The sequence below is a fragment of the Heteronotia binoei genome, unplaced genomic scaffold (genome assembly GCF_032191835.1).
Source record: "Heteronotia binoei isolate CCM8104 ecotype False Entrance Well unplaced genomic scaffold, APGP_CSIRO_Hbin_v1 ptg001370l, whole genome shotgun sequence".
NCBI lineage: Eukaryota > Metazoa > Chordata > Lepidosauria > Squamata > Gekkonidae > Heteronotia > Heteronotia binoei.
Window position 1 is genome coordinate 175,019 of NW_026800251.1, and position 27,061 is coordinate 202,079.

Genomic DNA, 27,061 nt, shown 5'->3' on the forward strand with positions numbered 1-27,061 from the left:
CCACAGCGAATCGCAGGTACTTCCGGTGCTGAGGTCGAATTGTCACATGGAAGTAAGCGTCCTGAAGATCTAGGGAAGCCATCCAGGAATCCCTGGGGATAAGAGGCAGGATGCCGTGTAGGGAGATCATTCTGAACTTCCTGTATTCTATGAACTTGTTCAGCTTCCGAAGATCGAGGATAGGGCGCTTCCCTCCATCCCGTTTGGGGACCAGGAAGTATCTTGAGTAGAATCCCGTCCCTCGGTGTTGAGGAGGAACGGGTTCTATGGCATTCTTCTGGAGCAAGTCCAGGATTTCCTGCTGGAGGAGTGCAGATGGAGGGGTGGCTATGAAGTGGTGGTGGTGTGGTGGCGAAACGAACTCTATTGCGTAACCTAAACGCACGATGGTAAGGACCCAAGAGTCGGTGGTGATGGAACTCCAACGAGGGTAAAAGGGGAATAGTCTGGTCTGCCCCTTGGGAGAGTCAAAGAGACTGTTTGCCTGTCTGGGACTGCTTCTTAGAGGGCTGAGTCCGTGGCCTCTGATGAAAGGGCTGTTTAGGCAGGGGTTTCCTTTTCCAGAACTCCTGAGATTTAGGCGATCGTTGACGACGCTGAAAGGATGGCTTCCAGGGTCTCTGCCTGTTAGAGGGCAGGGAGGTAGGTTGTGTGACGCCGAGGCGTTTGGCTCTCTTACGGCCGTCATCGACCGAAGCTAGGACCTCGTCCGTGGACGCATGGAATAGACCCAGGCCATCGAAAGGAAGGTCCTCTATACGCTGCTTGATATCTGGTTGAAGGTTGGTAGAGCGGAGCCAGGCATGGCGACGTAAGGCTACAGATGTCGCAAACACTCGGGAGGAACAGGAGACCGCATGGCAAATGGAGTTGATCTGTTGTTTGGAGACACGGGAAAGCTCAGAGACGAGAGCCGAGACCGCTTTCTGAGAGGAGTCAGGCATGGATGTGATATGCGGGGTGATCTGGTTCGCCAGGTTGAAGGTGTAGGCAGCAAAATAGGCCAAGTAATTGTTCAGCTTGGAATTAGTAGAGGAGAAGCTATAGATCTTTTTAGCCAGAGTGTCCAGTTTACGGCCCTCGTGGTCAGGAGGAACAGGGTGGCGAGATTGTTTGTTCTTGGTGGCCGAATGAACAACGATGGAGTTGGGCGCCGGGTGGGAGGCGAGGAATTTGCAGTCAGCTGCTTGAACCCTGTAAAGGGAATCCAGGCGTCGGGAAAGCGTAGGGATCGAGGCCGGCTTATCCCAGACTTCTTGGAGGCCCTCCAAGTGTACTGGGAGCATAGGAAGCGAAGAGCTGTCAGGGAAGTCTGAACGGACTAGGTCATGTACCACATCCGAGATCTTGGGTGAGTCAGAGGACATAGGAATGTTTAGTGCGGAAGCCATAGTTGTTATGAGATTAAGGTAGGCCTTGGAACTGTCAGATGGTGAGAGCCTAGGAGGTTGGTCCGATGCGGGGGAGGCTGGGGCCTCCTCGGAGTCGGAGTGATCAGAAGTGTCTCTGTCAGAAGTCGAGAGTGGATGCTGTGGTGACTTGGGCTCGACAGGTGAAGGGTCCCGAGGGCGTTTGAGAGGCGAAGCAGGCGGTTTAGAAACCGATGCGGATGCGGTTCTAGGAGAAACTCGGTCCCGAGGACGGACAGGAGGCTGCAGAACATCGTGTGGATCGGGTGCAGTCTGGGAGTCGAAAGTGTCTCGGTTCCGAAGGGCTGCCGCATCATCTCGGGTGCGGGGAGTAGGCTCCCGTCGGGGGGAATAGTAATGTTGGTAATCCCCATAGCGATCCGGAGACAGGTGACGGTGCAAAGGAGATCGCTGATCGCGTGCACGATAGTAGTCGCGGGGTCCGGGAGAATAATAGTCCCTGAGTCGAGGCATATAGACATCTCTGTGAAAGGAGTCCGGATCGAAGTCAGAGAGATGCCTGTAGCTGTGGCGCGAAGGCGAACTCTGGTACCGATGGTAACGTGAGTAAAGGCGAGGTGACGGAGACCGGGATGGAGAGCGGTCTTGTCGATAGTCGCGATAGTAGTCGCCGTACCGGGACCGAGAGCGGTCGCGTCGAAAGTCATGGTAGTCCTCCCGATGTGGAGAATTGGGAGGATGTCGGATCGGAGACCTGGGACGGAGCGGAGGATCTCGGATCGGAGACCTAGGACGAAGCGGAGGATCCCGGAGCGGAGACCTTGGGCGAAGCGGAGACCGCGAGCGAGAGCGGGGCCGCGGAGATCGAGATCGGAGCCGATGCGAAGAGACTTGAGTAGAAGATTCGACAAGCAGTGGGGTAGTATTGTCCTTAAGCAATGGCGTTGTGGAATCCTTGAGTACCGGAGTTGTAACGTCCTTCAGCACTGGCGTAGTGATGTCGAGGAAGGATTCCGGTCTGAGAGGTGGAGCCTCGGAGTCGAGGATATCGCTGGGAGGAAGGCTATGCACCGAGGGCGATCTAGAGCCAATCGGGATAACTTCAAGAGAAGTTTGAGTGAGACTAGGCATTTCCGAGATGACGTCAGAAGGAGCCGAAAGTTCGATAGGTAGAATCGGAGTCGACTGCGCAGAAGCCGCTTGTGCCGCCGAAGCAACTGATTGCGATTGCGCAGCCGCCGAGGCCGATTGCGCAGCCGTAGCAAAAGCGGAAGTACTCGGGCGCGCGGAGGTAGAAGCTGACGGGTCGTGCTTCTTAGGCGCCAAGGTGCTCGGACTGGAGGTTTTCGGAGCCGAGTATTCGCCCTGACGGGCTTGTTTAGGCGCCTTATGCCCCTCAGAGTGTTTAGAGGCCTTTTTGTCGGACTTATGTTTCCTAGGAGCGGTAGGAAGGGCCGACGCTGCCGAATCTCCCGCTCTAAGTGGGGGAGGCGGCGGATCTGAAGTAGACATCCCGCGGAGAGAAGACTCAATGAGGAAGCTACGAAGACGAGCCGCTCTGTTCTTACGCGCCTGCTTACCGAAGCAAGCGCAGTGGTGACAGTTATCGGTTCTATGGGATTCCCCCAAGCAAAAAAGGCAGAGCGAGTGACCGTCGGATGACGGGATTTTAGCAGCACACTGCCTGCACCTTTTGAAGGTGATTTTCCCTTCCATCCGTTCCGGACAGGGGAAGGAGGGAAGGGAGAGACGGGGTTGGGGGGGGGGGGTAGAAAGGGAAAAAAAAGGCAAAAGCGCAGAAGTCGGGATCTACCTTTTTTTTTTTTTTTTTAATATATATTAAAGGGACGAAGAAAATAGAAAAGGAGAAGTAAGAGAGATAGTACGATACCAAGAGGCGAGCCAGAGGAGGAACGCAACGAGGTAGGTGTTGTCCGGGCGGCGGAAGGGAAGAAACTGAGTGGAATGGGCGCTCTCCCCCCGCTCCAGGCATGCGCAGTCGCTGCCTGCTCCCCAGGGCGGGAGGAAAGCGCGCCAAAAGACGTTATAAACGAGCTATTGGAGCTCCGAGGTATGGATCCGTTGCCTGCGGCAAGACCCATGTGTGGGACTGCACAGAGACCACGAAGAAGATCATAAACTTACAGAATAGCATTTTCAAGCAGAAAATTCTATATAAGCGTGAAGGCACAGCATATTAAGGGAGTTAAAGACATCCAACTGTAAATCTTTTCCCCTGCTGTAGATTCTCATCATATTAAACCACATTCAACATCACCAAATAGAAAAAACGTAAGAGATTTTCACCACACACATTCAAAGCAGAGATACACTTACACTGTTTTCAGCTAAAGCAGAAATGACATTGCCAAGAGCCGACAAAGACTTGTTGATGTTCTTAGCTTCATCCAGCACAGCACCTTCTGCTCCTGTTTTACTAACCTAAAATAAAGGCTATCATAAATCAAGTTTATCATCAATTCTGACCTGGATTTAAAAAAAACATGCATGTTTCCCCCACTCCCCATGTACAATAAAATTTTCCCCACCCAATGCTTTGCTGCTACAGCTACGATCTCCAAGAAGCCGTTTCATGGGGCCAAGGGATCCTTCTAGAATAATCCAAGGAGGCTAAGACTCGACTATACAGGACACACAGAAGACAATCACATGTACTTCTGTGTTAGTATCTTCCAGATACTCCTGGTTAAGCACACGTGGTTGCAAAAAGCTGCTGCATATAAAGTGAGGAGGCTGAATATTTGTGGCTCACAATGCAGATTAACAGGCCACCACACCCACTGCAGTACTATAATGTCAACACCCTACACCCCTATCTGGACAATTTAGTATAATGACTCACTTTCTAGAGAGCCAGTTTGGTGTAGTGGTTAAGTGTGCGGACTCTTATCTGGGAGAACCGGGTTTGATTCCCCACTCCTCCACTTGCACCTGCTGGCATGGCCCTGGGTCAGCCATAGCTCTGGCAGAGGTTGTCCTTGAAAGGAGAGCTGCTGAGAGAGCCCTCTCCAGCCCCACCCACCTCACAGGGTGTCTGTTGTGGGGGAGGAAGGTAAAGGAGATTGTGAGCCACTCTGAGACTCTTCGGAGTGGAGGGCGGGATATAAATCCAAAAATATCTTCTATTCAACATTTCAAAAATGTGTATTACCTTTTCACTACCTGCCAAGTCTACAAGGTAAAGCTTTCCACTCAATTTCTGTTCCGTCTGAGTATTTTCTTGTTTTACATTAATGAGAAAGATGCTATGACTTCGAGAACTGTGTTCATTCATGTCTAGAACAGAAACATTTCATAGGCTTTGTTAAACATGTATTCTGACAACAAATCTCATTGGCTAAGTCAGTTTCATTGTCCAGTAACTAAAGTGAAAGAGGTTACATGAACAAACCAACAGCAACAGATTGCATAGTTCCTTGGGACCAAAGGCTAACAGGAAGATACATGGTCCTGACAAATTCTGATATAGTTCTCCTTAAAACCACATTAAACTCTTTGTGGTAGCAGAGAAGAGGTACAGAGTGATTAAATACACCAGGGTCAAGGTATTAGTCAAAACTGATACAAATATTTTCTCTAAGGGATCATGAATATCAGAACTTGTTTATGTAGATGTAGTAATAAAAATATGTAATTACAGGCAGAAGAAACTTCACAGCAAGACGACTACAAACTGACTGTATATAAGCAGCTGCCAGCATCTGACCATCTTATTGCCCCTACATCCTCCTGTTTCCTATGAAGCATTTGAATTGCAAGTTGCAGGCGCTCTCCTGAATGGGAAATGAGAAGCGAGTTCTCATTTCCCTTTCAAAGAGTGCCTGCCTGTTGGGAAGATGGCCACAAGCCAAAAGGAGTATAAGAGCCACAACCTATTTCTTTCCTCACAAACAGATACCTCTCCCTCAACAGGAGATGAGAGACTGCAGTCATCTATTTCCTGATGGAAGAGATACGCACCAACCTTGCACTGTAGAAAAGCCAGTGGATCCCCAAGTCCAGGGGCACTTCCACACTTCCCAGCCAAGATGTGAAGGCTGAGTTGTGTAAGGGTTATTGCCAGTGACTCCCAACATTTTAAGAGATTTAACTTTAGTGAATCCAGATTAACCAGGCAGAAGGATCTGGCAATTAGTGCAGCAGTTTACAAGTGCAATAATTGAAATACTAGTGCATTTTATTTATACTGGATCTACTTTGTATGTGCTCACCATGTTAGAACTATTTGCATAGAACACCAAGCCCTTTTTGCCAAATAAACTACTTACTTGTGACTGCTACATGTCTGTTAGATTTTCCTTCATCTATAGTATCCATAACTTCATCAGGACTACAAACAAAACGTTCAGTGCAGCCCTGTAAAAAGTATATAGCAGCTGTTACAAGAACTCCAAGGTGAACCAAGATACTAGGCTCAAGTCTTATACCTACCTTCACATAAGGTACCCTGTTTTTGTCTTCATGAACAGAAAGATTGGTCTTGGAGACTGGAAGAGAAAAAGGCAGAGTCAAGAGTTATCTTCTTGCTGGACAGCTATTATCTGGCTGAAGAAATCACAAGGATTACCTTCCCAAGTTAACCTGCATGTGCATTAAGGTTTGATTTAAGGCGCTATTCCATGTGCCCTTCCTGCAAAGAGTGGGTGGAAGGCAACTACAAACACAGCATGTTTTTTTAAACCAATGCCCTATTAATGGAACACATTGCACCAATTCTGTCAAAGACAGTTTCATTCTCCTGAGCCTTTGGTAACTGATCCGTTGCTCTTATCATTGAATTAAATTATTTATTGGGATTTTTATTGGTCCTAAAACCTTGGAGATCATATAGAGAAAAGATGGCAAAAAATACCATTTTAAAAAAAATTACCGTTGCCCATTGGAAACACTTGCTATCTCTTTCGGTTTCTAGTAGGAGTAATCCATGCCTCACAGAAAAGCTCACAAGGAAGACATGAAGGTGATCATCATCAAGTCTGTTTCTCAACAGCTAGTTCACTTTAGATACCCTTCTAAAGTTTGTTAACTATCACTACTTAAATGTGTGGATACATCTACGCCATATGAATTTCTGTAATCCTGGTTTAAATACTACTAACCTAGTAGCCATCACTGTATTTCTTTGACAGTCATAAACTTACTTGCCAGCCAACTTTCCTATCCGTCAACTTTCTGTCATCAATAATTTTACAAGCTTATTTTTTACGAGCTTATTTCCATTTCTCTTTTACGAGCTTATCACAGCACTTCACAGAGCTTAGCACGTTAAATTTTTCTAAACCTCAAACTTTTTAGTCTTTTCTCGCTGGAAGAGCTTCCCAATTGCTTGACAGTTTTCAGTTACCATTCTCTGTACTCTAAAGATATTAGATGGGCTGACTGGAATGCTGCAAAGCATGGCTGCACCACAGCCTTCTACTGTAGAGTTACAAAGTTTAGTATCTCTTTTCAATCTGCTTCCTGATGCTTCAGAACTCCGAACTAGTCCTTTCCTGCTGCAGGACACTGAACTTTTCAATCAGCTTTTATTTATTAAAAGCATCTATATCCATCTTTCCGGGTGGTTCAAGGCAGCTCACAGCAATAGTTAAAAACACTTCCAGCAAAAATGAAAAATAAAGTGCAACTCTCCCCACCCCTCCTTTCCACTATAAACATCAACATCGTTAAAAGACAGCCACAGCATAATTTAGACCCCAACTGGCTTTTTTGAGAAGTTAGAATACTACTGAGTGTCCACATGCATATGTGCCTAGGCCAAAATGTCAGGTTTTGTTGATGAAGTAAATAAGAGTGTGCAAATGTTTTTAACTGGTATTTTTTGGTTTGGGTTTATTGGATCCGGGGGGGAAATTGGGATTCCCATATTGGTATGGTATTTTGATCCATAATTTTGCAGAAATCTTAAATTTTTCCCCATAGAACCAATTTTTTTTAAGTTTTCAAAACTGCCAATCTGATCCTGGGATGGGCTTCACTACTCCTGCAGCTTGGTTTAAACCAGGCTGCAAGAAAAGCCAGAGCAAAGCTGAGCCAGCATGGAACAACCTGCTCCCTGTGGCTGGGCTGCCTTCTCCTGCAGCCTGGTTTAAATCACAGAATACTTCCACAGTATTCCAATGTATTTCTCTTTAATAACAGTGTATCAGATTAATGTTTTATATTCACATACACAAATAAGAGATATTGGCTGTTTATCTCATTACATATACTTAACCCATTTTCATTTTATGTATTCTTTTTTTCTAATGGCAAACTAGAATGATGTTTATAATGTATAGATTGATGTTGAGAAATAAATTAGGTGGACAACAACAAGGAAATACATGTCCTTTTGTAGATCCAGGTGGGGAGCCGTGTTGGTCTGAAGCAGTTGAACAAAGCAGGAGTCAAGTCGCACCTTTAAGACCAACCAAGTTTTATTCAGACCGTAAGCTTTCATGTGCTCTGAAGAAGTGTGCTAAGAGAGCACACAAAAGCTTACGGTCTGAATAAAACTTGGTTGGTCTTAAGGGTACAACTTGACTCCTGCTTTCAGACCAACACGGCTGCCCACTTGGATATGTCTTTGCACACTTAACCTTATTCTGTCTAGTTTCAGCATAGATCATGGTCTTAACTTGACTGTCCCTCTAGTTCTTCAACAAACATTGGATCAATGATAAGCATGCACATATTGTTTCAAGCTGTCATTTCCAAAGAATAAATGTGCACTCACCATCCAAAAGGTCCCTTATTTTATCCAGATAAATTTCAAAATATGACACCTGCAAGAATAAGAAATATCTGGAAATAATGAAAACAGTAATCCCTATCTAACTACACAACATAGCCGGTAAACCTATACATTTCTACTAGGTCAAAGATGATCCAGGTCAGACAAAGCTCTTAAGAAGATAACAAATGCAGCAACTTCACTTTATTATATTAATGTCATTTTAGATGTTTCATATGCTGCTGACATATTCGAAATGTGTACATTATAGCCAAAATGTTTCAAACATTGTCTGCAGTAAAACAGACAAGACTCTTCTCAGCAATATTCGCACAAATCTTCCAAATTAATGTACATATGAACATGAACGTATGAAGCTGCATTATACTGAATCAGATCCTTGGTCCATCAAAGTCAATACAGTCTACTCAGACTGGCAGCAGCTCTCCAGGGTCTCAAGCTGAGGTTTTTCATGCCTATTTGCCTGGATCCTTTTTTAGTTGGCGATGCCAGGGATTGAACCTGGGACCTTCTGCTTACCAAGCAGATGCTCTACCACTGAGCCACCATCCCTCCCATGTCTTAAAGGTAAAGATAGTCCCCTGTGCAAGCACCATTCGTTTCCAACTCTGGGGTGATGCTGCTTTCACGTTTTCGCGGCAGACTTTTTACAGGGTGGTTTGCCACTGCCTTCCCCAGTAATCTACACTTCCCCCCCCCAACAAGTGGGGTACTCATTTTACCGACCTTGGAAGGATGGAAGGCTGAGTTAACCTTGAGCCGGCTACCTGAAGCCAGCTTCCACTGGGATCGAACTTAGATCATGAGCAGAGCTCCGACTGCAGTACTGCAGCTTTCCCACTCTATACTCCTATGTATTGGTATATCACTTCAGAACATGGCCATGGCACTGGAAGGCTTGATTCCCCACCTCGAGCAGTTTCCCTGATCCTGAGTGTTATTTCCAAGCCCCCACACTGCTTTTAGACCCAGAATAGAAGAGTACCCTCTCTAGGGATGCTTTTCAAGCCCAAAATACACATCTGGGGACCTGATTACAAACACCAACATTTTGCTCCAAACTTTGGAATAGCCTGTTTAGACAACTGCAACATTGTAAGAATTGCACTTTAGGTGAATGAGAATTATGGCACAACTATCAGTTGATCAAATTTTATGTTGTATAGGATATAAAGTTATTCTTACTATATATTCTTAAAGAGCTTAGTAAGACATACAAGTTTCACTTTAATGCGGATGTTCACAGATCAAGCAGGGTCTAATAAGTCAGGATGATCTTTTTCAATAATTAAACAAATATTTTAAGAAGCGATGTTCTCAGGTCACAGTCACTAGACTTCTGAAACCAACTAGACCTATACATCTTCATTATGTTTCTCTATTATTCGTAACATGGAATTAATTTCTTGAACCTAATAGATTACTGACAGAAATATACTCCTTTTCCATCAGTCACTGTTCACTACAAGGAAAGACAGTCAAGACATAAAACGGAAGGAGAACAGACTAGCTTTCAACATAATCATAAAAACCATTAATGATTAGGTTTGATGAGAGCAGCATGGGATCTTGGAAATACCAGAGCAGAAGATGCTGACTCAATTGTTATGCTCCAGTAAAGCTTAACACATTAAAATCTCAAAGTTTTGAAGAACAGTTTTCATTGTACAATAACATCTGGGGGCAAAATGTATTTGCAACTGACATATGAAGCAGTCATTTAAATGAGTAACCAATAAAATTTCACAAAGGCAAAATTGGATAGCATAAAGGCATTAGTAAGTCTGCCTATGAAAGAGAAGTTGGTATACAATTAAACCTCAACAGAACAAGCACTCTTTCTAGAGTAGTGACTGAGATGAACAAGATAATTTACTGAGATGAACAAAATAATCTACCAGTCAAAACTAGTATTAAATCAAAGCATTTTCAGGCACATCTGTATTGCTAGGCACTACAGACATGTCAAACCAAACAGAAACATCAAGCTCTCAGTTAAAACCAGGGGTGTCAAACATACAGCCCATGGGCTGGAACAGGCCTGGGCTTCTATACAGCCTGTGAGCAACTGGCTCTCATTTGTTTCTTGCATCGTAGCTCGCTTTTACCCAGCTCTCCCCTCTCCTGGAGAGAAAGAAAGCCAAGACTCCCTTCTCTCAATTGCCTGAAGGCTTCCCCCCCTCCTTTGGGGAAGAAGGAAGAGGAAAAGGGAGGGATGGAGTACCGTAGAACCTTTAAGAATAACAAAGTTTTATTCCATGTATAAGCTTTCATGTGCATGCACACTTCAGAGAGAGAGAGAGAGAGAGATGGAGGGAGAGTGAAAATGTCTGAGAGAAAGATCCCCTTTTCCAGTTCTAACAGACAGACACCTAGCAGCATATCCTGCACTATTTTATTAGTGGAAGACCGCAAGGGAGGGGGAAACCGATCCTAATTTCCAGTTCTAACAGATGAGGGGGGAAAGTATCCTAACAGCACAGCTTGCAATCTTTATTAGTGGAAGAGAACAGGAGTCCAGTAGTGCCTTAAAAACTAACAAAATTTATGGCAGGGCATGATCTTTCACTGCTCACTTCTTCAAATACAGCCAGAATGTGAGTCCATCTTTCCTTGGAGAGTGAACTGATTTCAGATGCCAAATGACAATACCAGGCACTGGTAACTAGAGAAGAAACCTAGGTCTCAGTTCAGTCCAGGAGGATGTGTTGACTTGACTTTATCATTATCAGTTGCAATTCAGCAGTTTTTCTTTCTATTCTCCATTTGAAATTCCTTTATAAGAGAACTGCTACTCTTAGGTCAGCAACTGAATGTCCAGGAAGGTTAAAACGTTTCCCCGCTGGTTTTTAAATGTTTTGGTTTCTAACAGCAGTAAAAAAGAGTAAGAATCCAGTAGCATCTTAAATACTAACAAAATTTGCGGTAGGGTATGAGCTTTCATGAGTCACTGCTCATTCCTTTAGACTTATTTCCATTTATTCTTTGCATCCTCCTGTACCAAACTGAGACCTATCACATTACCAATGGTGATATCACCATGCCTACTGCCCCTCTGCATATGACACCAATTCCAGTCAAGCCTGCTACTGCCATTCATTATCTGAAATAATCTTTATAAAGTTTATATCTCCAGTATCTTGTACAACATGGTCTGGCCTGACAAAGTGACATTTATGTCAGATCTGGCCCTCGTAACAAATGAGTTTAACACCTCTGGTTTAAACTGACTTTGCTAGCTCTGTTTCAAAGTTAGGAAACAGAACTGAGAAAATAAACAGCATTGGAGCATTGGACTCTGGTATCAAGCTGTTTGATGTAAGAAACACGTACATATACCAGTTGTTTTTAAAAGTGTTTTAAAAACTCTTCTCTAAAAATACCTGCAGACATCTTAACAAGCTTGTTTTGAGACACTTTTGACCCACAATATTTAAAGAAAACAAAGATTACCTTAATGTGAAATTCCAAATTTTCATCCATGGAATAAATATAATTAAATATATCTTGCACTATCCTTGGAATAATCCCCATTCCATCTGGATCATGTAGTTTCCCCTTGAGATGAAAAGGAAAGAATACAAATTTAAATGCAGTATACCATTAAGAACATTCCATGAATGACCACACAGTACTTTTCTGTGATGCTCATGCCCCAACAAAAGCTGCTCCTGAAGATTAGGGTACCCTCGGAAATGAAGTCTGATGCAAACTACTACAGCAAGAACAACGCTGTTTCCCCCGCTGTATAGAGCTCTTTGGATCCCTGTTCTTGTCTCATGCAACACTGTTAAAGGATCAATGTTAGAGCTGAGCACACCTTGGACCAACACTACCTGGACAACTGCAAATGTAATAGAAGTGTACCTGATTGAAACATTAAGACAACCATTTAAAAACAAAGAAATCCAGAGCAACAGTTACACTAGTACAGTTTTACTAGAACAATTACATTTAAAGAAGCAAAGTAAGATTTTTTTAACATGGTTAATAAGAATAGAGATCTTATTTGGAAAGGGTTAAAGGGGGGGGAGCTTTAAACACAAAGGGGAGCTGTCCTCCCAAGAACAGAAAAGGCTGTGGTAACTCTATCCTTTATAATTTAACTACTCTGTTTAAGAGTACATAGTAAGTTGTCTTGCACAGCTTACAATGAAAGAAAGGATTAGAATGAATTAATGCTCCTACCAAAAATTTTCATTAAAGTTTCATTTCCAGACACATTACCTCCATAGTATGTGTCTTCCCAGATGATGTCTGTCCGTAAGCAAATATTGTACCGTTATATCCTTCAAGTACATCTAGGATAAAAGAGGATACACACTAAGAAGATATTCTGTGACAGCACCTATTTCAAGATGAGCACCACATGCAGGGCTATTTTTCATAAAGATTTCAGCAAATATTAAGACCTTACTGTATAGTATGCAATAAACATCTTATCTAGCATGGGAGGGGGACAAAACAAGTAGTCTTGGGCTATTCACCATCAACTGAATGGGAAAAGGTTAGCACTTATTTTTGTACTGCACAGGACAACTCCAAGCAACTGTAGTCTTATTATTATTTAAAATATTTATTTAACAGCCTGTCTCCTGATCATTTCTGGACTTAAAGGTAGATAAAAATGATATAAAAACACTAAAACAAATATATAAAATACATCAAAACCACTCTAAAGACATCTTATCTCCCAGGATGTTTCCTCTTTGACCAGGCTCAGGATGCCTCCAATGCTCTCCAGAGTACCTCGGTTTTGTAGCCTTGCCACAAAGTCAGACGAGTAAACATCCCCCTAACCTCTTCTGGGAGGCTGCTCCACAAGCAAGAAGTGTCAAAGAATATGCCTTAGACAAAGGGAATGATGACAACAGACCTTGACAGGAAGCTGCTATAAGAAAACATTAAAGGGGAGGCAGTGCTTCAAGCATGTGGGCCTTAAGTCATGAAGGGCTTTAAATGTGAGCGCCCATCCAACAGATCCAGACGCTAATCAGCAGCAAAGACCCCACAAAATTGAACTAATATGGGTCTAGCAGCTAGCCTCCTATAATAAACAGCTGTGTTTTGCACTAGCTCCAATTTTAGGATTTTCTTCAAGAACAACCCCACACAGATGTTAATGTAATTCAGCCTCAAGGGTACCGAAATATGGATAAGCATGACAAGATCCAGCATCTACAAAGAGGGCAGTAGATTCCTAATTAACTGTAGGTGGAAAAAGATTTGACTGTACAGACACCTATTTCTCCAACAAAAGACCAGGATCCAGCAAGACTCCCAAGCCCTTAAGATGACCCTTCTGGCCAACATCCCGTTACTCTTACCTGGATTTAACTTCAGTTTATTCTCTCTCAGATACCTGACCGTTATACTCAAATTAACCTCACTTGTCAATCATTTTACAACAAACCACCAAAACCCAAAAGGATGTCCCTCAAACAGCAGCTGGGTTGCCCTTGAAGAGGGTGGGTGACAGCCAAGGACAGAGCCTTTTGAGATGGTACTCTATTTATAGAACACCTCCTCCCAGAGACATTTCTACCACACCAACATTGTGACAGTTTTATTCTCCCGAGGGGCTAACAAATAAGATTCATTGATCCCTCTGTTATCATTGTTTTAGATTTTTTTGTAATCCATTAACCTTATGGTCATATATATTCCATTAATGTAATGAAGAAACAACAATCGCGCAATATAAGATTATCTCTGATGTATTCAAAATTGAAAGTGAGACTAAAAGCACTCAATCTGAAAAAAATGCCTTAAGGCTTTAGGATCAAAATCATTCACCCCAATCTAGACCAGTTACTTCCAACCCTTTCTACAATTAGTACAATTATAATATGCCATTAGGTCAAATACAAGACACACATAATATCATACCACAAAACTCCATTTGTGACTCATGCCTTTTTACTACTACATGTTCCAAAGTCTTCTCTTACCTTTGACAATCTTTTTTGCACAATCATTATATACTTGTTCCTGTGACGTGTGAGACTGGAATACATGATCAAATACATACGGCTTGGACTGAAAAGATACAAAAGGATATTTAAGTATAGAAACAGAATTATAAATTAGTTGTATCAACCTTTATAGTATCCCAATTATTTTATTAGAGAGAGCCAGTTTAGTGTAAGTGCACAGTGTCTCTTTTGGGAGAACAAGATTTGATTCCCACTCCTCCACATGCACCTGCTGATGTGGCCTTTGGTCAGTCACAAGGTCTCTCAGAGCTATTCTGCTCAAAAGCACTGGAGAGCTCTCAGACCCACCTAACTCCTAGGGTATCTGTTGTGGGGAGGGGAATGGAAAGGAGATTGTAAGCCATTCTGAGAGCCAGTTTGGTATAGTGGTTAAGTGTGCGGACTCTTATCTGGGAGAACCGGGTTTGATTCCCCACTCCTCCACTTGAAGCTGTTGGAATGGCCTTGGGTAAGTCATAGCTCTCGTAGGATTTGTCCTTGAAAGGGCAGCTGCTGTGAGAGCCCTCTCAGCCCCACCCACTTCACAGGGTGTCTGTTGTGGGGGGAGAAGATATAGGAGATTGTAAGCCGCTCTGAGTCTCTGATTCAGAGAGAAGGGTGGGGTATAAATCTGTGGTCGTCGTCTTCTTCCTTTGGGTAGTGAAGGGTGGGGTACAAATCCAATTTCTTCTTCATTATAGGCTTGAGCATAACAGCCAAATTAAAGATACACTCTTACATACTGATATCCTGAACACTAAAAATTAAAGCTAATTTATATTCTACTTATAGATTTGATGTTAAAAACTTCATTTCAAGACTAACAAATCACTTAAGTAATGTGGGGGGAGCATTCTCCAAGTTGTTACCTTGCTCAATGCATGACTGGCAAAGATATGTAATATGTAATTTTGTTTAAAATATTTATAACCCACACTGGCTGTTCAAATTCAAGGCAATTAACAAAGCGGCAAAAGCTGCAAGGGCACAAAAATCAACTATCCACCAATAAGACAATAATGCATAATGAGAAACAGTCAAGCCAAGTCTGCCAGTTTGGTGTAGTGGTTAAGTGTGTGGACTCTTATCTGGGAGAACTGGGTTTGATTCCCCACTCCTCCACTTGCACCTGCTGGAATGGCCTTGGGTTGGCCATAGCTATCTCAGGAGATGTCCTTGGGAGAGCTCTCTCAGCCCCACCCACCTCACAGGGTGTCTGTTGTGGGGGGAGAAGATATAGGAGATTGTAAACCGCTCTTAGTCTCTGATTCAGAGAGAAGGGCAGGGTATAAATCTGCAGTCTTCTTCTTCTTCCACCAAGTGTAAAAGGTAAAGGTAATCCCCTATGCAACCACCAGTCGTTTCCCACTCTGGAGTGACGTTGCATCATGACGTTTTCACGGCAGACTTTTTTACAGGGTGGTTTGCCTTCCTGTCATCTACGCTTTCCTCCCAGCAAGCTGGGTACTCATTTTACCAACCTCGGAAGGATGGAAGGCTGAGTCAACCTTCAGCCAGCTACCTGAACCCAGCTTCTGCAGGGATCGAACTCAGGTCATGAGCAGAGCTTAGGACTGCAGTACTGCAGCTTTACCACTCTGCGCCACAGGGCTGCTTCCACCTAATGACCTCTGCACAAAACCATCATGCCTTCTTGAAGGCAGCCTGTATGTAACATCTGAAGTCCCTAATTTAAGCGTCAGCTGAAACACAGAGTAAGAAATGCTAGTATGCAAAAAAGAATTCATTTGAGTAAAACCCATGTTCTTCTAATTTTCACACCCACCCACCCAAATATCTTGTTAATTAACAGTTGCATAGGCTTTGAGGCTAGGGTGATTTCTAGTAGTCTTTTCCCTAGTTTTACCAAGAATACAATAATATTCAGCTCCTTATTGTAGCACCCTAGGAGGTATATCAAGTACAAGACAGAAGAGCTGTCTTACTGGATTCAGACAGGTAGTTGATAGGTTAATAATCATAGTTTCAGTATTTCCTATATTTTATCTTCTGTGCCAGAAAGTAATGGTGCCATCTTAAGAAGATTCTTAACCCTTTTAAGCCTACTGGTTTCAATGGATATAGAAGGGTGTAACTGTACATATGAACATATATGAATATATGAAGCTGCCTTATACTGAATCAGACCTTTGGTCAATCAAAGTCAGTATTGTCTTCTCAGACTGGCAGCGGCTCTCCAGGATCTTAAACTGAGGTTTTTCACACCTATTTGCCTGGACCCTTTTTTGGAGATGCCATGGATTGAACCTGGGACCTTCTGCTTCCCAAGCAGATGCTCTACCACTGAGCCACCGTCCCTCCCCCTGTACTTAGAATGGCATTGTAGCCTAACTCTTGTCTATTGCAGATTGGCTTTTGTCTGTACCTACACATAAACACATTCCCTTTTCTCTCACACACATCTCCTCCCTCCTCATTATAGGCCCACATAGAGGGGGGGGGTCTCTGCCTGCTCGCCTGGAACTGCTCCAGGTGAGCCACAAAGAGCAGCAGCTGGGGAGGTAAGAGTCTGAAGGAAGCCAGCACAGGCTCCCCCTCCAGCAAACTGCAGAGAGCTGGAGGTGATCTCAGTGAGTCTCTCAGTGAAAAAGTGGGAGTAAGACGGGATTCCCCCTGCAACTCTTGCAGGCCCTTGCTTGTTGACTATAATGGCCAGAATATGCCATCTAGAAGTATGTACTGCTCAAGATTAAGCTAAAGATATATTGTCTGATGAAGCAGGGACTCTTTTTAAGATTACTTTATAACTTTATAAGTACAGCAAAGAATTAAAATTATGATCCAAAATAGATTATGATTAAATGGAGAAATATCTAAACTTCCCCCACTGCAATCAATACTATTATAAGCTAATTCACTTTGGAAGGAAACACATCTAAGCATTTAGATGTAACATTTCAAACAGATTGGCTTGAAATAAAACCTTATCATCCCAGTGGGAACTTCTAACACATCACTGTGCTGCAAATGCTCCTGAAATCTTAATCTCGTTATAATATAGGTGCTTTATAAATATTTATTGTTTATACAGTGCCATCAGTGTACCTGCCATTTTACAGAACAATGTAAGCAAAAAAAAATGAATTGATAGTACTGCACAGCACTGCTTCTTTTGAAACATCAAGTGTTTGGTTTTACCAAAACAAATTAAAAATGAAAATGTATCCTACATTTTTCAAACTGCCAGAAGAATATTTCTTGATGAGCAGTACCATCTGAAGAAAGAAAAGTACAAAAGAACAGGAAGCAATTCTTTCTGGGCTTCAGTAAACCTGAACTCTCGGAATTCAAGCCATACCATAAAGCCAAAGCTTGATTCCAAGTATGTTTTGATAGTACAACATAGTACTATCAGCGCTCTGCCCTGAGCCCATTTGGGAAAGGGCAGAATATAAATTTACCAAAATAAAAAATAAATAAATAATGCTAACACATGCTTAGCAAACACAGACATGCAAATACCTACTAAGTTGTTTACCTATGGCAGGCAGCATACGTTCCAAGTATTTTGCTATCCCTGTCTTAGCTGTTCTCAGTGGCACAATGCAACATAAACTGCATGGGTTTCTGGATAGCCAATAGACAGTTGGGTTTGTATCAGTGGTAGGCTGAACTATGAGGTTTGGCACTTGGTTTTTTTGGTCACTGTGTAACAGAGTGGTGGACTGGATGGGCCACTGGCCTGATCCAACATGGCTTCTCTTATGTTCTTTAATTGGAAAATTTTCTGATTCAAATATTCTTAGAAAATCTTGGCATTGTGCTGGTGAATGGGTACGAGGCATATTTTTCCTTGAGTAGTATTACACATGAATACACATTAAACTGCCTTATACTGAATCAGACCATTGGTCCATCCAGGTCAGTACTGTGTACTCAGACTGGCAGCAGCTCTCCAGGGTCTCAGGATGAGATCTTTCACATCACCTACTGTCTGGTCCTTTTTAACCGGAAATGCCAGGGATCAAATCAGGGAATTTCTGCATACAAAGCAGAGACTCTTCTACTGAGCCACATCAAACCTATTTTCTCTTCTATTGTCTGTTCTGGATGAAAACACTACTGTAAGAAAGGCAGGTACTTTAAACCCTTAAAACAACAGGGTTCTACTAAGAATGGGTGAATTGCAAATGTGAAAGGGTCTTTACAGGTAACTACAAACATCTTCCAGCTCATCAAGTGTGTTAGTCTACCACTGGGTTGTGGGGGGGGGGGGGGGGGAGAGAAATGTCTCTAAACCAGGGCTTTTTTTTGTAGCATGAATTCCTTTGCATATTAGGCAACACAACACTGATGTTGCCAATCCTCCAAGAGCTTACTGCAGGCCCTGTAAGCTTTTGAAGGACTGGCTACATCAGGGGTGTGTAGCCTAATATGTAAAGGAGTTCCTGCTACAAAAAACGCCCTGCTCTAAACCAATCAGGACTTTATGTAGTTACTAGGCATGGGTGTCTGCTCTTGAAGCCCTCACCAGGGTCAGCCAACTCGGAGAATGCATTTAAAGTTGCTTTCTTTCCACCTCTCCATCCCCCATCTATTTCCTTCCTTCGTGTCTTGCGGCTCTCAAACATCTGACATTTATTCTATATGGCTCTTCCATTAAGCAAGTTTGGCCACCCCTGGTATAAGAGCTGGGACTCGTGTTACTTTCAGGACCCACAAATTTCTTCCAGAATTCTATGACTCCTTGAATTGTGCTGCCCTAGGTAATTGCCTGTTCTCTTTCTAAATGGTAAGGCCAATATTGAGCTTGTTCACATTCTCCAGTCCAGACTACTCATTCTTCCTCTTTCCCAATTCAACCTGCAGATTGTCAGACAGTACTTGGCTGCTATTACAGACCACTGTGGGAGGGAGGCGAAGCAGGAAGGTGCAAAGTCAACTCCAAAAGCTACAAAGGTAAACAGGGACTTGACTAGTAGAACGCTTTCTGTGGATCTCCAAGTATTCAGCAAGAAAGAAAAAAGGGGTACAAAGAGGTGCTATTTTGCCTAGAAGCAGTTTGTGCTCACTCCATGCTACCATACTAGTGCCAAGTTGAGTCGCTAGTGTAACTCATAGAGGGCCACTGTTGTTGCTGTTGTTGTTTTTTTTTTTGAGGGGGGGTGTCCATCTCTTTACATATGTACTGGCTGATACTATATATGACCAAAAAGGTTCTGAGCTACTGAGCCAAACCTCTCTTCCTTCTATTGGCTGAGGCTCCCCCCCCCCAGTCCCCTGGGGAAGGAAGAAAAGAGCCAGAGCTTCCTTTGCCCAGTTCCCTGGATCCCATGGGAGAAATACAAAGAAAGCATCTTTGACCAATAAGTGCTAATGTTTTAAGCATGTTTTAATTTGTAAAAAATATATATTTGTGTTTGTCTATGTTCTTTATAAAATTTATATCTCTGCTACCTAATCATAAATAGGTACACACATGGCCTGGCCCAACAAGGTCTCATTTATGTCAGATCCAGGCCTCATAACAAATGGGGAGGAACGGTGGCTCAGTGGTAGAGAATCTGCTTGGTAAGCAGAAGGTCCCAGGTTCAATCCCCGGCATCTCCAACTAAAAAGGTCCAAGCAAATAGGTGTGAAAAACCTTAGCTTGAGACCCTGGAGAGCCGCTGCCAGTCTGAGTAGACAATACTGACTTTGATGGACCGAGGGTCTGATTCAGTATAAGGCAGCTTCATATGTTCATAAGAGTTTGACACCCCTGCCCTATCACTTACTGATGCCTAGGAGCTTTTTCAACTCCTGCCCAACTTTCATCATCTTAATCTGGATCATGGATCCCATCCTAAAGTGTGGTTCACCCTTTCTTGAACACAATGTACTGCTGGCCACACAACACCTTCTTTATAGCCTAGTGTTCCATCTTCACAACAACTGCAGAAAAGGTTAGTATAATTCATATTTTACAAATTGGGACAAATGCTGGTCACCCTTTGGTCACATCACTGAGCCCACAACTTAAACTGGGATTTGACTCAAGCTCACCACCATTAAGTCCCTTCCTCCCATATTTACAGTACTTTAGGCATTTTATTACAACTGGCAACAGATTTTTCCTATATTCTTTCACTGAGATCACTAGACAAAAAAAAACCCCAGAGCTTTAAGCTACCCATCCTTTGCTGCCTGGAGTCTAACGAGATAAGGCAGGATAGAAGAGTTTAAAGAAACCATCATGTGTCTGATCTCTTTTTACAAGAGAAATCTAATAGAAAAGGAATTAAATGCATAGCCAAGAACTCCAGGCAACTAAACAAATACATATGTGAGCAACAGGGGAGACAAAATAAGACCAATAGTGATTGTTCCACAGTGAATAAAATAGTGACCCTGTTACTAACATACTGGCCTTCATTTATATGGCTGTAAAAAATGATCCTGTTCTCAGTGAAAGTTAAAATCAGCCAAACATTAATGTCCAATATCCTGTATAAGCTTAAAATTGTAAATGTAATGCACAGAGTTAGTTTATCCAGGTGCTAGCCAAAAATTGTTCTTTTCCAAAATTTGATTTGAGGTGGCTTTGTTTCTAATCAAAGCCTGTTTTAAAATAAAGATTTTAGACTTAGTGTGACATGGCACTGAAATTAGTACTACACATTTCAAGACTTCCAAGGGGGAAAAAAAGAAATGCTGTATTGTAAAACCCTCGCACATTACAGGAGCACATTACATACGTAGAAGTCATTTATTCATTTGAGTTTACTGTCAGGAAAAGACTGAGAATGCAACCTGTGTACACTAATCTAGTAGTATTTGCTGTGAGCAAACTAATAATAGAGATATTTACCTATGTCACTTCTCCCATGAAATCCCTCACAGTTCTCTATGCAGAACAGACTTCCTGCAAAAGTGATGCTGTATCTAAAATGTTTAAATACTAAGCATAGGTTCAGGTACTCACTACAAAAACTTATCTTCTGTATAGACACAACAGATGTACTTAAACAGCATCAGACAAGAACAAGCAGAACAGCGACCAGGATCCAACCCAATGATTATTGACATGCTCCAATGTACAGATTGCATTAGCATTTGGAGTCCAAACATGCGAGCTTTAAGTGACTTGGCTTTTGACCAATCTCTCCGACATCCATCCAATCGCAATGGCTTTTTGAAGGCTTTCATTAAAATATACAACTACACCACCGTCAGTCAGTGCAGTTTAAACAGCTACCAAAAGAAAGCTTAAGGCCTATTAACGTATTTCCATGCCCATCTTTTTGGATTACTCTTTTATATTCGTCACTCCCATGCTTGCAAGCTTCTCCCGAGTCAACACTTTACAATTAGCAAGCCGAAGAGATATAAACCACCATAAAGGATGGGAGGGTGGAGTGGAAAACTGTGACATGAATTGCCTGCTATAAAAATGCATTGACAGAACAGTTCTATTTCCCCCTCTCCCCCACTTCACATAAAGCCAGCAATTCAGATGAGAGGCTGAGCGGCAAATTATGAATCCTCCAGACTGCCCCAGCTAAGGTTATAACACTGAGAAGACTAATTATTCTTCAATACGACGCGGTCTCTAGGTCTATTCCGTATATAGGCGAGAGAGACGCAGACACGGAGGTCAGAGGCAACAACAGTTTCCTCAGCTGCTGCTGACACCACCGAGCCAGCCAGCGCCCAACCCCTTAAACTCTCCCTGGCCATTCACTGATCCCCTCCCTGCTCCTTTCCCAAGCCCCTTCCCTCAACCCCATCCGGCTATTCCCATCGTCAACTCCCATGGCCACCCCCCCCCCGGGCACTCAAAGCAACAGTTCTCCTGCGTGCCGCCCACTTCCCCTCACCCTTTACTAGGGGTCGCTTTGTAGAAAAATAGGTGGTGCAGCTCATCCAGGGATTGCTATGCAGCTGCACCTACTATTCCACGGACAAGGTAGGTAGGTGAGGAGGAACCCTCAGAAAGGTTCAGGAGCTGCACTCCTGCGAGCTCCTGCTGAATCCAAGGCCTGCCCTTTACCCATCGCCCCCCGGCCCCGCCCCTCGCAGCCTCCCCACCCTGGCGCCGTCCCCCTTCCCCCACCCACCCACCCACTCGCCAGTGGGGGTCTCCCCTTCTCGCCCCCTCCCTCCCACTCACCGCGATAACGACGGTATCCTCGCCCTGGAACTTGGCGATGTACTTGTCGCCCCGCGTCACCTCGGAGTCGTTGAGGGGCCTGAAGCGACACATCACTTTGATATTGCACTCTGCCGGGTCCGCCATTTTAGGCCAAGGCCGAAAACGCCTCCCGGGTGCTCACAGCGGCCCCTCCTGCCTCGGGATTGCTTTCGCCCGCCTCGAGGGACCGGCCAGCCACCACCGTCGAGAGACCCGCAGCTCTGAGGAGACCCGGGGAGAAGGACCGGCGCTGCTCCGCCCAGGCCACCCTCGCCGCCTCCTGCACTCACTTCCTCTCCAATATGGCAGCCATGGCGGCGCCTGCAACCGGCGAACGCGGCCCCTCCCCTTCACCAGGCGGAGCGGGCGGCAGGGAGGGGATGACGTCACCCTCTGCAGAGAATGCCGCCGGCGCGCCCGGGGTTTCACTACGCAGGCGCAGAATCGAACCCGAGTCCCCTCCTAGTGTCAACTTGAAAAAAAGCCCCTCTCTCCTCCCCCTGGGAAGCGAGGCAATCGAACTGAGCTCCCAGACGGCTGCGATCCGAAGGGGCCGGCGTAGTGCGCAGGCGCACGTACGGGATGTAGGGGGAGGGAAGACGGTGTGTTATACTGCGCAGGCGTAAGGAAACGGAGGGAACTCTAGGAGAGAAGGCGCCGAAGGTGGAGGGCGAGGGAGCGGGGACGTTTTAGAGATAATGGTACTGCTGTTAGATGTCGGTATGATAATAAAGTGCTTTCTGTGGACTGTTTTATATTGTGTTATGTACAGTAGTAAATAAACTAACGCTATATACATTGTGTTTTAATTCTGCAACAATCTTGTTTTATATTTTGTAATATGCTTTTGAGTCTCAGCAAGAAAGGTGGATTATAAATGAAGTGAATAAATATTGCAATAGCAAATATGAAGCGTTAAACACTAAAGTTATATATATAATATATATGCTGTTTATGCTTTTATGGTATAGTTCTATACAGCAGTCATTTTGTAGAAAAATAGGTGGTGAAGCTCATCCAGGGATTGTTATGCAGCTGCACCTGCTATTCAATGGACAAGGAGATGGAACTCTCAGAAGGAAGAGGAGGAACTCTCAGAAAGATTCAGGAGCTGTGCTCCTGTGAGCTCCCACTGAATCTGAGGCCTGGTTCTATATACTGTGAGGCAGCCCCGTGGCACAGCGTGGTAAAGCTGCAGTGCTGCGGTCTGAACACTCTGCCCACGACCTGAGTTCGATTCCGGCGGAAGCTGGATTCAGGTAGCCATCTCAAGGTTGACTCAGCCTTCCATCCTTCTGAGGTTGGTAAAATGAGTACCCAGCTTGCTGGGTGGGGGGGAGTGTAGATGACTGCGGAAGGCAATGACAAACCACCCCGTAAAAAAGTCTGCCGTGGAAACATCGTGATGCAACGTCACCCCAGAGTCGGAAATGACTGGTGCTTGCACAGGGGACCTTTCCCTTTCCTTTCTATATACTGTATATATATATACCATTTATTGTTCAGAGTGCTTCACATACATTCTCTTAAAGGTAAAGGTAGTCCCCTGTGCAAGCACCAGTCGTTTCTGACTCTGGGGTGACACCGCATCATGTTTTCACGGCAGACTTTTTTACGGGATGGTTTGCCATTGCTTTCCCCAGTCATTACACCAGTGGTCCCAACTTTTTTGGCACCTGGCAGGGACTGGTTTTGTGGAAGGCAATTTTTCCACCGATTGGGGGTGGGGGGAATGGGGATGGTTTGGGGATGATACGGTTGTGGACTTGATTTTGGTGTGGTGGTTAAGTGCACGGACTCTATCTGGAAGAACTGAGTTTGATTCCCCACTCCTCCACTTACAGCTGCTGGAATGGCCTTGGGTCAGCCATAGCTCTTGCAAAGTTGTCCTTGAAAGGGCAGCTTCTGGGAGAGCTCTCTCAGCCCCACCTACCTCACAAGGTGTCTGTTGTGGGGGAAGAAGATAAAGGAGATTGTGTGCTGCTCTGAGATTCGGAGTGGAGGACAGGATATAAATCCAATGTTGTCATTTTATTATTACTACATTGTAATATATAATGAAATAATTATACAACTCATGGACTGGTAGTGGTCCATGGCCCAGAGGTTGGGGACCCCTGATCTACACTTTCCTTCTAGCAAGCTGGGTACTCATTTTACCGACCTCAAAAGGATGAAAGGCTGAGTCAATCTTGAGCCGGCTACCTGAACCCAGCTTCTGCTGGGATTGAACTCAGGTCATGAGCAGAGAGCTCAGACTGCAGTACTGAAGCTTTACTGCTCTGGACCATGGGTCTCTTACCCTGATCCTATCCTCATATTATGCATGGAGGGAGGGGAAGAGTCAGAAAAAAGATTTATGTGTATAAGGGCACCTGGTGAGTTCAGTAAGGTTTAGTCACCAGAGGTCGACTTGATTTCCAGGAGCAGACAGACACACACATGAAAAATACAAAAAGAGATTTCTGTCGCACTCCATAGGCATCAAATCTGGCAGCATCAAACAGACTGCCTGGACAGAAACAACACTTCCCATTTCACTTCCTGTCTTTCTACCCAAGGCTTCTTCCACATAGGGTGGCCAGACCGTCCCGGGCACCCGGGAATGTCCCAGTTCTGGCCCCCTATTCCCGCCTCCCGGGCTGGCTATACCGGGACCATTAGAGGTCCCGGTTTAGCCAGCCCCGGAGGCGGTGGGCCGCGCGCGCCGGCGGGGAAGGCGGCGGTGGCAGAGGCCGGGGAGGCAGCGGAGAGGCCGGTGCTGGTCCCTGGAGGCCCTCCAGAGACTCTGGAGGGCCTCCAGGGACCAGCGCCGGCCTCTCCGCGGCCTCCGCTGGCCCGGCAGTGTTTCCGGCGGTGGCATGACGTCACCGGAAGTGACGTCACTTCCTGTTTCCGGCGGCGCGCGCACACCCCTACCTTCCCCCCCCAAAGGTGTCCCTGGCTGGCCTTCAGACATTATGGCCACCGTACTTCCACACCACAGGAAAAACAAACTAGATCCCACCAGAAACTGCTCCTTATGAGCAGCAGTGCTATATCTTTCCCTCTTCTCTTCTACTCCATGTTTTGTGCTTAAGAGATTTCCTTTCTCCCCCTTCTCAGTGCATTCAAGCATCAAGTTACCTATGACCAACATTTGAATTCCTCGGCCTGGTTTCATTTTGTCTTATCAAAGGAGTAACAAGTGATGGAGTGCATTTTCAGTCAAATGCCTCCGCAAAACAACTCGGCTCTCCTGGACTGAGGGAAGTATCAAAATAGGGCAGCCCAAAATAATACTTTTAGCATGAGGGAGAGTTTGCAAGAACGCTGCACTACAAATTTTATAATACTTGGAAATCACCAGTGCAGGCTGCTCCATATTATCATTTGGCAAAGTATTGAAAATCATGTTCAGCATCAGGTGACTGAGGGAGACCCCTGTTATACAAACCAAGGGATAGGTGCAGATTTACATTTTGGTTAAGACAATTCAGAGATGGCAGTCACTAGTCACTGGAAACCTAAAATGGGCTTGACATTGATAAGGTATCAGTCTCTTACCAAAACAGGAACTTTGAATGACTCAGAACAGCCAAGACATTTCCTAAAAAACAGCTGCATTATTTATCAATGTTATTTGAGAAAGAGAGTCTGGTTAGGGTTGCATTTATGAGAGCCTGGCTGATTCACAGTGTAATCCTAAGAATACTTTTCTGGGTGTAAGCCCCGCTGAGTAGGATTCTGAGTACAGTAGAGCCAGGCTGGTGTAGGGGTTAAAAGCCACAGACTCTAATCTGTAGTACCAAGTTTGATTCCCTACTCCTCCACATGAAGCCTGCTGAGTGGCCTTGGGCCAGTCACAGTTCTCTCAGAACTCTCTCGGCCCCACCTACCTCACAAGCAGTGTTCCCTCTAAGTTGAGTTTGTGTGAGCTAGCTCATAATTTTTAAGACTTTGGCTCACACATTTTTGTCTTAGCTCAGGAAAAATAACCCGAGAACAAACTATGCAGTAGCTCACAACTTTCATGCCAGTAGCTCACAAAGTAGAATTTTTGCTCACAATGTGAGGAAAAGCCCCCTACTTTTCATACATATGGACATCGTGATCACCAGTATGGTTGCCAGGGTGCCTGGAGATTTGACTCTCACACATCTGCTCTAAGAAGTGGACTTTGCCCACAGTTTCTAAGGCTTATGTGGATACTATAAGCCTCAGCTTTGCAGCAGCATTCTACATCTCTGAAGGGTGTTAGCCAGAACTACAGACATGCTCCAGCTGCTCCTTGTGTGCCCAGTCTTGGCCACTGCAGTGGAAGAAGCCAGGCTACCATGTTTCCAGCCTGTCTCCATGATCCAAAGGCTTAACACCACCAGAATCCATCTTGCTTTCCTGATCCAAGCATACCCTGCCAGGCTGGACTCATTCCTTCTTAGTGGGAAGCTCGCATAAACACCCTGTGTCACCCTTTGCCTGCAAGCAACCCATTTGCCTCATGAATGGATTAATAGCCCAACTGTTAGTCCTGATTGTTTAGCAGAACCTTAAACAATGTTTCCTGCCCATAAGATGATGGGATAAGAAGAAGAACATCTCCTGTCATTGTCAACTCTTTTGTCTACACCGGGGATACCTAGGCCAGTATTTGATTCCCTATTGTCACCTTCCCAGATAATCCCATTTAACCTTAAGTATCCAGCCATTCCCATTCTTACCCCAGTCTAACTCCTTGGAGCCGCCTCAGGCCATATTGCAGCTTGGAAATTTCCAGGTTCACCGGACTAAGGTGAAGTTCATTGGTCAAAGCTGACACCCAATTGGATGTCACCAAAGAACTCAC

At 44.5% G+C, this 27,061-nt stretch overlaps 1 protein-coding gene across 1 annotated transcript in view; it reads right to left on the reverse strand.

Moving 5' to 3' along the window:
- LOC132591045 (kinesin-1 heavy chain) overlaps nucleotides 1-22,717 on the reverse strand; it is a 44,125-nt gene extending 21,408 nt beyond the window's left edge. Inside the window, exons 1-9 of the mRNA XM_060263924.1 lie at nucleotides 22,216-22,717; nucleotides 14,079-14,166; nucleotides 12,355-12,428; nucleotides 11,581-11,685; nucleotides 8,110-8,158; nucleotides 5,823-5,878; nucleotides 5,660-5,747; nucleotides 4,543-4,667; nucleotides 3,708-3,812 (exon numbers count right to left, since the gene is read on the reverse strand). Of these exons, the coding sequence (XP_060119907.1) occupies nucleotides 3,708-3,812; nucleotides 4,543-4,667; nucleotides 5,660-5,747; nucleotides 5,823-5,878; nucleotides 8,110-8,158; nucleotides 11,581-11,685; nucleotides 12,355-12,428; nucleotides 14,079-14,166; nucleotides 22,216-22,341 (816 nt within the window). The 5' untranslated portion in view covers nucleotides 22,342-22,717. The remainder of the gene's footprint in view (nucleotides 1-3,707; nucleotides 3,813-4,542; nucleotides 4,668-5,659; nucleotides 5,748-5,822; nucleotides 5,879-8,109; nucleotides 8,159-11,580; nucleotides 11,686-12,354; nucleotides 12,429-14,078; nucleotides 14,167-22,215) is intronic.
- Nucleotides 22,718-27,061: the final 4,344 nt, after the last annotated feature.